We start from the raw sequence: 11,882 nt of genomic DNA, 5'->3' as shown, positions 1-11,882 counted from the left end.
CTATAAGATTAATAAGATTAAAACAGAATAAAATAAAACGGACTAATATATGTGACCTTAACCTTATCATGACTTTTGCGTTACCTGCTATTTATTCGATTAAATTCTATTATGTTCACGATGGATTCTGTTTTAAGTTTATTGTCAACCACGTAGTACGTAAGTTTTCAAGCAATTGACCTAAATTTAATACAACAGTATTTTAATAATGTAAAAATAAAAATGTAATAATTGACATTTTAAAATAAATGAAAAAACACAACTTAAACATCCATGCACCTCAATATTAATTTGACAAAATACTTTGTACAGTAAGGCATAAAAGATCAGTTCTAAACGCTGCATCAATAATCACTCATTTCAAAATCAATGTAATACACCTGAATTATTTTAAAATATCTGTGTTAATATTACTGTAACATAGCTGCATTATTATTAATTATAATATAAATGCATTATCAAAATGTTCAAAGTGCCCTTTTTAGGAAGGTCTTTTATTATGATATAATTTTACCGGAAGAAAATGTATTCAACAGAGGAGCGGCAGTTATGGTTTGTTGTTAGTTGTTGTTGTCAGTAGGATAAGTAATGTTCAAAGTGCCCTTTTTAGGAAGGTCTTTTATTATGATATAATTTTACCGGAAGAAAATGTATTGAACAGAGGAGCGGCAGTTATGGTTTGTTGTTAGTTGTTGTTGTCAGTAGGATAAGTCTTAGTTGACAGCCTTTTAATGAGCTGCTAGAGCGTTAAAGCTTAATTGTTAAATCTATAAACCCCTAAAAGCTACTTTATTAACTTTATTTCAACCAGGTATAGTTCAGGCACCGGCCGCTAGACAATGCGCTGATTGACTGAAAGTCATGTATGCTCGAATAAAGCATTAAAAAGATGCAAACGACAAAACCAAAAGCTGGGAAACAGTTGTCTTGTGGTGTTGAAAAGAACAGGGCACATAAAACACCTATATGGAAAAACACTTACCGGGTCGGATATACTTGGAACCGAGGTGGCAGACTTAAAGAGCTGCGGATAAGGTAGATTGTTCATTTTAAATAACGCCATAATGGCATCCTCCATTCGTTTACTTGTTGTGAATGTCATCAAAAGTGACTATTGCTTTGGGTTTTTAGGCATCTTGCTCGGAAGTTCCTTCACTTATGGATTCGGAAGACATTTGGGCGAATAACAACATCACAAGCCAGGTCAAGTGTGGTAATGTGTTCACTTCATGCACAAAGAAGTACTGCAGTGGTACAGTAAGATATATGATGTTCTTTATTTATTTAATGAAGTTAGTATTTTCTCTTCAGATCTCATCATTGTAAGGTGGTCTTGAGGAAGACTTTATGGGCTTGGAAAGATGAGTGGTGGCATGCAAGAAAGGAATGGACCCTAAATATAAGGGCAGATTGCCATTATACGTAAGTTAAGTCTCTTATGCTCACCAATGCTGCATTTATTTGACCAAAAACACAGTAAAAACTGTAATATTGTGAAACATTATTACAATTTAAAATACATGTTTCTATTTTAATGTATTTAAAAATTTAATTTATTCCTTTGATGGCAAAGCTGAATTTTCAGCAGCCTTTACTCCAGCCATCAGTGTCCCGTGATCCTTCAGAAATCATTCTAATATGCTGATTTGTTGCTCAAGAAACATTTTTTATTAGTCTCAAACAGTTGTGCTGCTTAATATGCTTTATATTTTTGTGGCGGTCATGATACATTTTTTTCAGGATTTTTTGATGCATAGAAAGTTCTAAAAAATGGCATTTATTTGAAATATAAAGCTTTTGTAATAATAATTAATTGCTGTCACTTTTGATCAATTTATTGCACCCTTACTGAATAGAAATATTAACAAATTAATATAAAAAAAACCTCGCTTTTAACATAATGTATTATTTCTGCCCATTTTAGGTATATGCTGTACAGCAAAACATTTCAAGCCTGGCAGGAGTATGTTGCTGTCCAGAGGGAAGAAAATAAAAAACTGCAACTTGCAATCAGATTTGGTATATAGGCTGTTATTTTATGAATATTTTAGTTTATAGAGTTGAATGAGGATGTGAATAAAGTTTCAGAGTTTCATCTCACATTACTGGGGATGATTATGTTGTGGTATTATTAACTGAATATTTGTACTGCAGAGACAAAGCACAAGCTGCGGTGTGTGTGGAATGGCTGGGAACTGTACCTGGACATGTGTCACATGAAACGCAGCATGCAGGAGGCAGCAGTGCAGCACCAGAGACTCGCTGTACTAAAGTAAGCACTGTTTTTCTGTGGTGTTAGAAAAATATTGCAGAGTCACATAAGAATAAAGCAGCCAGATACACAACTAACAGTGTTACAATCCTGGTGTAGGGGAACGGTGTAACATAAATAACAGGCTTGAATATGACAACTTAATTTTATATTTGAGAGAAAAATCACAAATCAGTCAATATGTTGATATAATTTTACGTATATGAATAAATAAGTAACACTATTAGACCGAAATATATGTACACTACTGTCCAAAAGTTTGGAGTCTGTAAGAATTTTAAATGTTTTTGAAAGAAGTCTGTTGTGGTGCTTTTGTTTGATCAAAAATACAATAAAACAGTAATATAGTGAAATATTAATACAAAAAATTATATTATAAAAATAATAAAATAACTGTTTTCTATTTTAATATACAGTGGCGATTTAGAGAACAATCTATAATTTTTTTCTGAAATATTGTTAATCTTCATAGCTCAAAAATTTGAAGGATTATTAGCTGTAGGTATACCACTGTTATACTAACGTTTGACAAAATAACCAAGGCATTTCAACAAAAATGTTTATTTTATGGAAAAGACAGTGATCAGAATTAGAGAACAGTACCCACTGTAGCACGAAAGAAGATTACAACTAAAAGTTTGGAGGGTTACAACTGTCAGAAATTAGAAGGAATTGTAGAGGCCCTTGCTTTGAATGACTTCAGCACATCTGCGGCCGCAGGACATCACTAGTTTCTCAGACTGCGCTGGTGTGAACTTGGTCCACTCTTCTTCCAGTCTCTTGCATAGTCCAGTAACTGTAGTGGGTTTCCTAGTCATAATGTCACCAAGGATTTTTCAGAGAATTTCAGTTGGGTTTAGATCAGGACTCTGGGCCGGCCATTTCATTATGTCAGTGTTTTCATCTTCAAGGAACTGCTTTTTCCTTTTTGCTGTGTGATGGGGACATTGTCTTGCATGAAAATTGCAGGCTGATTGGGAGATGCTTGCAGGGAAGGAACTGCATGTTGCTGAAGGAGGTTCTGATAAACATTTGCATTCACCTGCCATGTATCTGTATAAGAGGCCCAACTCCTGCTGCACAAAACATCCCCCAAAGCATGACACTTCCTCCTCCACCTTTCAGTGACTTCTTTATGCACTCGGGGTTCAGTCTTTCCCCAGTTTGACGCCGAACATAATGTTTCCCATCAGACCCAAATAAATTAAACTTACTCTCATCCAGAGTATGTGAGCGGAGTGTAGCGGCAACAATTTCCCCTTCGCGCTCCGAGCATTTAATAATCACTCCGCTCCAGCTCTGCTCCGGGTTCACCATTTCCCGCTCCCGCTCCACTCCTCGCTCACTGATATCAGAAACACCGCTCCGCCTTCACTCCATGACGAATTTTACGGCTAGAGTATTTCAGTATGTTTTGAAATATCTTTAAAAAAAACAGCCCTTCTACCGATTTTAGGATAACTTCAAATAGGACTATGCAGTGACCTTGAAATTTAGGAAATTGTAGGTTGTTCTCTAATTTTGATCTACACTGTATTTTAAAATGTAAATTATTCCTGTGATGCAAAGCTGATTTTTCAGCAGCCATTACTCCAGTCTTCAGTGTCACATGATCCTTCAGAAATCTTCTAATATGCCGATTTGGTGCTCAAGAAACACTTGTTAGTATTAATATCATCAGTATTCTTTTCAGTGTTCAAAAACAGTTGTGCTGCTTAATAATTTTGCAGAAACCATGATACATTTTTTTTTTCTGGAAACTTTGATAAATAGAAAGTTCATATGTATATATTTAGAATAGAAGTCTTTTGTAACATTATAAATGTCTTCACTGTCACTTTTGATCGATTTTTTGCATTGTTGCTGAATAAAAGTATAAAAACGGTACATTTATATAATATAAACAGTAGTTTATTTAATATAAACAAATATAAAGATCCCTGAGTGTCACAGTGAAGGCCTATTTTTAGTGGCCTGTAAGTAAACTACTAATGTGAAACATTTATGTATGTGTTGGTCATTAAAGGTGGGTTTGGACTGTGTGGAATATGACGCTACAGCACAGGGATGTGAAGTATCATCAAGAAGATCTTGCTTTACAACACTGGGCTCACACTGTACAGAGCAGAGTGAGTATGAACATGTGTGAATGCAAGTGTACGATGAATTTGTGATCTCTAAAATTGCTGTTCTTCACAGGCATGGCTGCACTGGAGAGACAGGATGAAACATGCCTGTGTTCTGAAAGAGAAGGAGTCCAAATCTCACCGTCACTATTGTCTTCAGCTGTTAAGACATGTACTACATGGATGGATAAGACACACAGAGAACAGACAGGCTAAGAACAAGAAAACAGGTGCCATTCATTTTATATTTATGAGATGTACTACTGTTCAAATAAATTGGTCAAAAGTGACAGTGAAGACATTTCAAATAAATATTTGTTTCAAATAAATGCTGTTCTTTTTAACTTTCTATTCATCAAAGAATCCTGAAAAAGAAATATATTATGGTTTGCACAAAAATATTAAGCAGCACAACTGTTTTCAACATTAATAATAATAAGATATGTTTATTAAATGCCAATCATAATGAAATTATTTTTGAAGGATCATGTGATACTGAAGACTGAAGTAATAGCAGCTGAAAATTCAGCTTTGCAATTACAGGAATACATTTCATTTTAAAATGTATTCAAATAGAAAAACGTTATTTTAAAATATTTCATGATATTACAGTTTTTACTGTATTTTGATCAAATTAATGCAGCCTTGATGAGCATACATTTTAGCGTTTAAAAATCTTAACGACCCCAAACTTTTAATATGTAAGACTTTTTAATTGCTATAACTTGAGATTCAGTGGCAAACTGATCAGTCACAATTATGCATTTATTTTTTGCATTTTATGAATTTCATTTGTCTTCCGTGTTACAGCTGTTGCTCAGGATGTATGGCGTGTTGCTGTGCTGGAGAAGTTTTGGTCTCAGTGGAACAATGTGCTGCAATCCAGGCGTGCTGAGAGAGACATAGGTCAGAGAGCAGACAAATTGGCCCAGCACGGCTCCCAGCAGCTGGCGTTCTCACACTGGAGACACTGTATCTTTGCTTACACAGTTAAACAGATAGTTCGCATATACTTCTAAACTGGAAGAAATTAAAAATGTTAGTGAAAGCATGATGGTACCTTGTGCAGTTGTTTTCCTGAGCTGTCTTGTAGATGTCAGTTTGTGCTCACAGAAGGCTAAGAGGGAAAAGGCTGCCATGCATCACAGACAACTCTATCTTCTGGTTAGTTGTGTACTTGTCCTTAGAAGTTATAATGTTTTTAAAGTTTTATTATATAGCTTTCTGTTTTTGTTTTGTTTATTTTAATTATGATGTTCTTGTATTTCTTCACAGCAGTTGGGTTTGAGAGGCCTTGCTCTAAACGTCACTCAAAGTAAAACTCATCGTCTCAACAAGAATATTAGTGTCCAGCATCATCATCACATTGTATGAACAACACAAATGCACATCATAAACACAACTCATAACAGAGTTGTTCTTAAAATTAGAGGGATAGTTCACCCAAAAATGAAATTTCTGTGATCAGTTACTTACCCTCAAGTTGTTCTAAACTTGTATGACTGACTTTCTTCTGTTGAATATAAAAGAAAATTCATAAAGCAATGTGGGTAATTAAACTTCCGTTGTATGGAAAAAATACTATGGAAGTCAGTGGGGACCAGAAACTGGTTACCCACATTCTTCAAAATATCTTTTTGTGTTTAGCAGAAGAAAGAAATTTATACAGGCTTTGGAACAACTTGAGGGCGAGTAAAAGATAACAGAATATAATTTTTTGGTAAACTGCCCCTTTAACATATTAGTGAAAATTTGATCTTTTTTTCATTATACTATAAATACTAAATTTCAGTGCTAAAAACTTCATCCTCATCTTCAAAAGAGCAATTATTGTCACCTAGTCTATCAGTAATTATTATGAATGTTATGTTTTTTCTTTTTTTTTTTATATATTTCAGTCATTTTTTTTATTAATTTTGTGTGAAAAAGTGTAAATGCCAGAAATGGATTTTGACATTTTTCAGTTGCTGGCAAGGTGTTGGAAAGTCTGGCACTTGCGCTTGGATCAGGCAGAGGACAGAAGCCTGCAGCCCCGAATGAGTGTTGCACAAGCCCACCTCAAGTTAGTCACATAAATGAGTTTAATATGTGCACTGCTGGCAAAACAGTCTGCTCATGCTTTTTCATTTGAAGCATGTCATAAAACTTTATATATTTTAGGTTGTTATTAAACACGAGTTGGTCTGTGAGACTTTTAAATGGTTGTTATTAATCAACAGATTTTCTGTGCTGAGATCTTGCTTTCATCGTTGGAGAAAACGTCTCACAGAGCACAGACGAATGCAGGTAGCCACCACACTCTCATTATCTTATAGGCCACCTGCAGTAGGTAGTGGACTGCACTTTTCCTCATTTTTGCCTTAAAAATGCTTCTAATATTTTATCAAACAATCTGTATATATACGTATTTACATAGGAGTTGGAACTACGTGCTGATGCCTGCTTTGCCCGACATATCTTCCCACAATGTGTAAACACTTGGATGGAGTTTGCAGCACAACGCACAGAGAAGCGAGAGCGGAAAGTGAGAGCTGAACAACAGTACAGGCAAGTTTCTGTGGCTAAAATAGTGTGTGCATGTAGATATCCATGTCTATGTTGTATTGTACTGAAAATGTACATGTATTTGTCCTCTATATAGGCAGCAGACTTGCAGTTGGGCATTTTACACCTGGTGGAGAAACTTGGAGGTACAGAGAGATCAGAGACTTGCTGTAAGAACGGTAAGCTGACATCCATGAATATACATTCACAAAAAACTGGGGACAGTGAGATATCTTTTTAAAGAAAATAATACTTTCATTCAGCTAGGATGCATTAAATTGATCAAAAGTGGCATTAAAGACATGTGATGTTACCAAAGAAATCTATATCAAATAAATGCTGTCCTTTTGACCTTTCTATTCATCAAAGAATCTTGAACACAAAATGTATCAGAGTTTCCACAAAAATATTAAGCAGCACACTAATTTTCCACATTGATAATATTAAGAAATGTACCAAATCCACATATTAGAAAGATTTCTGAAGGATTGTTTGACACTGAAGACTGAAGTAATGGCTGCTGAAAATTCAGCTTTGTCATCACAGGAATAAATGACATTGATACATTTTTTTTTTTTTTTTTTTGTTAATTTTATTAACAAATTTGCAGAATATTACTGTAATTTGAGTATTTTTCATAGGCTGTGTTGCATTCCGAGCACGTGTCTTGTGCCCGTGCCTGGTCTAAGTGGTACTGTGGTGCTGTACAACGTAGAGAGGAGAGATTCAAACAAGCAGCAGCCGACTCACTTTACAAACACACTCTGCTACGCAAGGCCCTGAACCAGTGGAGAAACCTCGTCGCAAACATACAGACCAGGTGGGAATCAGATCATGTAAACTACAGGAAGAACATCTGAATAAGCCACAGAGCATTTTGATGAAGTTTGAGCTTTTTTGTGTTTTGTTGATCAGTCAGAGACTTTTCGAGCAGGCAGAGGATCATTATGGACAGCGCTGTCTGAGAAGAGCCATGGCAGACTGGCATCAGGTACGAGTGGCATAGCTGGCTCTATTCACTAAGAAAATGCCTTATAATGTTTTTTAAATCATGTGATGCTGATGTTGTTGTTATTATTGGTTTGAAATATTGTGAATTTAAAATAAGTAAATATGAGCTTGTTTTATAGTATGTAGATTACAAAAGACAGAAGAGAGAGAAACTTGCACGAATGGAGAAACACTACAACAGCAGATTGCTCAGACATGCTCTAGAAGCTTGGAAGGTAGGAATACATTTGTTTTGACACAGTATACAGTAGTATATCTGAAAATATTGCTATATTATAGTAGTGTATTTTAAATTGTATATAGCAAGCTTATAGCTGAGATGATGATTAACTCGTTGTTTGTACATGCATGCGTATAGTCATACCATTTGCAGACTCAATTGATCAGCCAAAATGTGGAGTGCCGTTACCAGGAGCATCAGCAGCACCTTGTCAGGTATTATTATGACCTATTAATTATAATTTTTTGTAGTGTATATTTTAAGATATGTGATCTATTCTGTCCTTGTTTATTTATTTTTTTCTACAGGAGAATGTTCTGTTCATGGAGGATGAACGTGTCACAGTTGATGGAAGAGAGAGAGAAGGAAAACAGAGCAAAATGTTTTTCTCAAAATCACCTTCTATCTCAGGTGCTTATATCAAAATAACTGTATAATAAGTAAAAAGTAACACCTTTTATTTATAAGTACAGTTTTATAATTTATAAACTAAATAATAAATATTTGAATTGTTTGATAGGTGTTTCTGGCATGGCGACAAAGAACCATATCTGCTCATCTTCACCATCACCAACAGGAGGAAGCCCTGAAACAAGCTCAAAGACACCTGGATATATGTACCTTGGTTATATAAATACCACTGTTATTAGTCTGTGGTCTGTGTAAAGATGAAATTATTCAATGTTGTTTTTGTGCTGTTAGTTCGTGTGCAGGTGGCTTTGAGAAGATGGAGAGAGCGAAGCACAGAGGTAAAAGATGAGAGACTGGCGAATGAGAAGGCCAGCAGACACTACAGCAGAACCCTGGCAAAAAGAACCCTCAACACATGGTCCAGTAATATTCAGCATCACAAAACTTATCAGGTGCCTGTCTAAGCCTCCATATCTGTATACATTTCATAAAAGTCCATTCTTATTTTTATATATATATATATATATATATAGAGAGAGAGAGAGAGAGAGAATCTTTTGTATATTATATATATATATATATATATATATTTATATTTATATTCACTTGTATGTGTTTTTAGGTAATGAAGAAGAGAAGCATCGAGCTTCACAGGTTGAGGATTTGTCAGCACTTTTTTGTCTGCTGGAGAACACAGGTGAGTTTTGGTTTAGCAAAGTGTTCAGTCATATTTGAAGGTTATGAAATAATCCTGGATGCTGATTGGTCAATACAACATTCTAACTGCGCTAAAATGACAGGAAACTCTTTGCCTCATCTTCTTGTTAACAAATGGCACTTAATGTAAATATTAAGCACAATTTTTCACTAAAAGTCTCACAATATAGCACAGCCTGTTTTTTATTAAATATAGCTGTAGTTGTGACATTAAAGCTTTATTATAGCGTCACTTACTATGCAGTAGTTGGAGATGCTTACATTGCCTCATTTCCTTTTTTTGAGCTGCAGCTACTTATGATTGATTGTTACTGTCTCTTTGAAGTTTTTCTGAGGTTTACTGTTTTTCGACATACAGCTGCAGAGCAGAAGAATAGAAGCGGAGAAAACTGAGACTGCCCTTTGGCATTGGTCCCTCAACCTCCAGGCCAAGGTAATGCCAGGTCATGCACCACTTATTACTGATAATTCATGTTTCCTGCAACCGCATAATTTCATACAGTTTGGTCTGTATGTTTTCAGGTGTTTTGCGTGTGGCGGTTCTGGATTGCAGAGTGTCAGAGAAAACAGAAGCGTTTGACTGAGGCAGCTCAGTTTTACAGAGATGAACTGTTGAGAGAGGGTGTCACACACATCCTCACGCACACAGCACACATGAGTGCTTTCTCAACTAATATTGCCCAGCACAGCTATGAACAGGTGCTGTTGTCATAGTTACTATATATTTGTGCATTTCAGTCCATCATATTCATTCATTATAGTCTGTAGAACACAGATTTGTTTATGTGTTTGCATTAATATTAAGCAATCTGTATCACATACAGAGCTGTCGACACCTGCAGGAAATGGTAAGGCGCTGTGCCATACGATGGAAGCAGCGGGCACTGTGTAAGCCTGTCAAGGGTAAAATAGACAGCCACCCCAAGAAGAGTGTGTCTTTTTTTCTGCCGGAAGACCACACCCACATCACCACCCCCTGTCCAATCAGCAGCCAAGCAGCAGAGCAGAGGCAGAAACATTCCATCATCAGTCAGCTGTGAGTAAAGTCATTCTTATTGCAGATGTTAATTCTGATTTTATTTGTTTATGTTGGTTAAGTAGTTGGTTGTTAGTAGTTAAATCTACTACAAGCTTCTATAATTTATTGTGTAATTAGTTCATTGTAAAACACATATGAAAATGTAGTGTATGATAAAACATCAAATTCTGTTTTATTTATTACAAATTTGATTCAGAGTTTTTAAAAATGAGGGAAATTAATCTGATTGACCTTTCTTGAGGTAATTGAATCGTCCTGTTCTGTTATCAGGTGGTCAGTTCGAGCATCTAGATTGCAACCGAGGAGACCAGATGACCTGCTGCAGTCCCCAGTCAAACCTCTGCCATGTGACTTCAAGATCAGCAGGTGTAGTAATCGCCAAACCTAAAGTCGCAATAATTTGTTTTATAAATATGTTCACATACTAATGAACATCTACCTTTCTCTATGGTGTTCCAGTAGTCAGAGGGTGTCTTTAAGAGAGACTTCTCTGTTACCCTCAGTCCATTTGACCCACAACACACTGGAGTCACCTGGAATGGTGCGACAAACAAAGGTCCTCCCCTTCAAACCTGGCCCTCCTGGATATATCGCCAGTCATGGCCAGGACATACTGCTTCCTCCATCTTCATTTACTGTCTCTTTAGCACATGGCAAGGTAAGCATCGATGCTGTTAGAGAACGCTTGTTTGAATGCTTTTGTATAATGTTACTTTTTTTTCCCCTAGCAGTTCCTATTTATTCGGTTACTTACTGGTGTTTTTGTTTTGTAGCTTCGTATTTTGGCTTAAATGTGCATTGCCAATTCTTTATTTGAATTAGCTAATCGTTCCCTAAAGACTGTTACATTGTATGAATTATGCACTTTTCTTTTTTACAGCAAAAAAGCTTAAAAGATCAGGAGCTCCCACTACATTCTATGCATTTCACTTCCAACCCTCTCCTAATACAAGGTAAAAACAGGTAGTCTTTCATAAAATGAAGTAGGGCTGGGCGATAAAACGATAATGATAATCATTGTGATATCATTTTTCTTGATAAAACGATAACAACAAGAGTTCGGTAAATGTTGGATATAATGCTTATGCGGCAAAAGCGGAACGAAACAGTGTGACTCATTTAAACCGCGCTATACGGACCATTTATCCGCTCGGCTCAGAGTTCAAACTGCAGCACAGAGCGAGCTCATTAGAGCAGATGCGTTTGCTCACTGATAAGTGTCAGTCACTCGAGCACTAAACAGCGCTGTGAGATCCAGAGTGAAGTGCTTGAATTCAGCAAAGAACACAAATGACTCGGTGATTTAAAGTAGTTTAAAGCCAGATGAAACAGCGCTGACAAACAGGAGAAACTGAAACTGAAACGCGTCATCAAAGTCAGGCAACACAAACCTGTTTCATGATTTGAAACAATATCACTCATTAGAAAATGCAGAAACTAAGAAATAAATTTTTCTATTAAAGGGGTCATATGATGGTTTTTTTAAAGATCATTATTTTGTGTATTTGGTGTAACAGAATATGTTGACATGCTTTAACGTTC

General features: G+C 36.0%; 1 protein-coding gene across 4 annotated transcripts in view; it reads left to right on the top strand.

The window, feature by feature from the left end:
• The first annotated feature begins 536 nt into the window (after positions 1-536).
• sfi1 (SFI1 centrin binding protein) overlaps positions 537-11,882 on the top strand; it is a 14,536-nt gene continuing 3,190 nt past the window's right edge. The window contains exons 1-29 of one of the 4 annotated variants that reach the window (XM_016458988.1): positions 537-552; positions 812-1,035; positions 1,132-1,203; positions 1,312-1,422; positions 1,925-2,019; positions 2,155-2,272; positions 4,299-4,401; positions 4,472-4,628; positions 5,209-5,370; positions 5,492-5,562; positions 5,674-5,766; positions 6,363-6,460; positions 6,618-6,684; positions 6,815-6,945; positions 7,040-7,121; positions 7,584-7,762; positions 7,858-7,933; positions 8,073-8,168; positions 8,312-8,388; positions 8,482-8,584; positions 8,694-8,790; positions 8,876-9,036; positions 9,207-9,281; positions 9,660-9,734; positions 9,824-10,000; positions 10,126-10,337; positions 10,611-10,706; positions 10,800-10,998; positions 11,221-11,293. In XM_016458988.1, the coding sequence (XP_016314474.1) occupies positions 890-1,035; positions 1,132-1,203; positions 1,312-1,422; positions 1,925-2,019; positions 2,155-2,272; positions 4,299-4,401; positions 4,472-4,628; positions 5,209-5,370; positions 5,492-5,562; positions 5,674-5,766; positions 6,363-6,460; positions 6,618-6,684; positions 6,815-6,945; positions 7,040-7,121; positions 7,584-7,762; positions 7,858-7,933; positions 8,073-8,168; positions 8,312-8,388; positions 8,482-8,584; positions 8,694-8,790; positions 8,876-9,036; positions 9,207-9,281; positions 9,660-9,734; positions 9,824-10,000; positions 10,126-10,337; positions 10,611-10,706; positions 10,800-10,998; positions 11,221-11,293 (3,202 nt within the window). In that variant the 5' untranslated portion in view covers positions 537-552; positions 812-889. Of the gene's footprint in view, positions 553-647; positions 1,036-1,131; positions 1,204-1,311; positions 1,423-1,924; positions 2,020-2,154; positions 2,273-4,298; positions 4,402-4,471; positions 4,629-5,208; positions 5,371-5,491; positions 5,563-5,673; positions 5,767-6,362; positions 6,461-6,617; positions 6,685-6,814; positions 6,946-7,039; positions 7,122-7,583; positions 7,763-7,857; positions 7,934-8,072; positions 8,169-8,311; positions 8,389-8,481; positions 8,585-8,693; positions 8,791-8,875; positions 9,037-9,206; positions 9,282-9,659; positions 9,735-9,823; positions 10,001-10,125; positions 10,338-10,610; positions 10,707-10,799; positions 10,999-11,220; positions 11,294-11,882 lie in introns of those variants that run through there. The other 3 variants (XM_016458989.1, XM_016458990.1, XM_016458987.1) reach the window with 3 other exon arrangements.

The sequence above is a fragment of the Sinocyclocheilus anshuiensis genome, unplaced genomic scaffold (genome assembly GCF_001515605.1).
Source record: "Sinocyclocheilus anshuiensis isolate Anshui unplaced genomic scaffold, SAMN03320099.WGS_v1.1 scaffold964, whole genome shotgun sequence".
In the NCBI taxonomy this organism is placed as follows: Eukaryota; Metazoa; Chordata; class Actinopteri; order Cypriniformes; family Cyprinidae; genus Sinocyclocheilus; species Sinocyclocheilus anshuiensis.
This window is presented reverse-complemented; position numbering and strand designations above follow the sequence as displayed.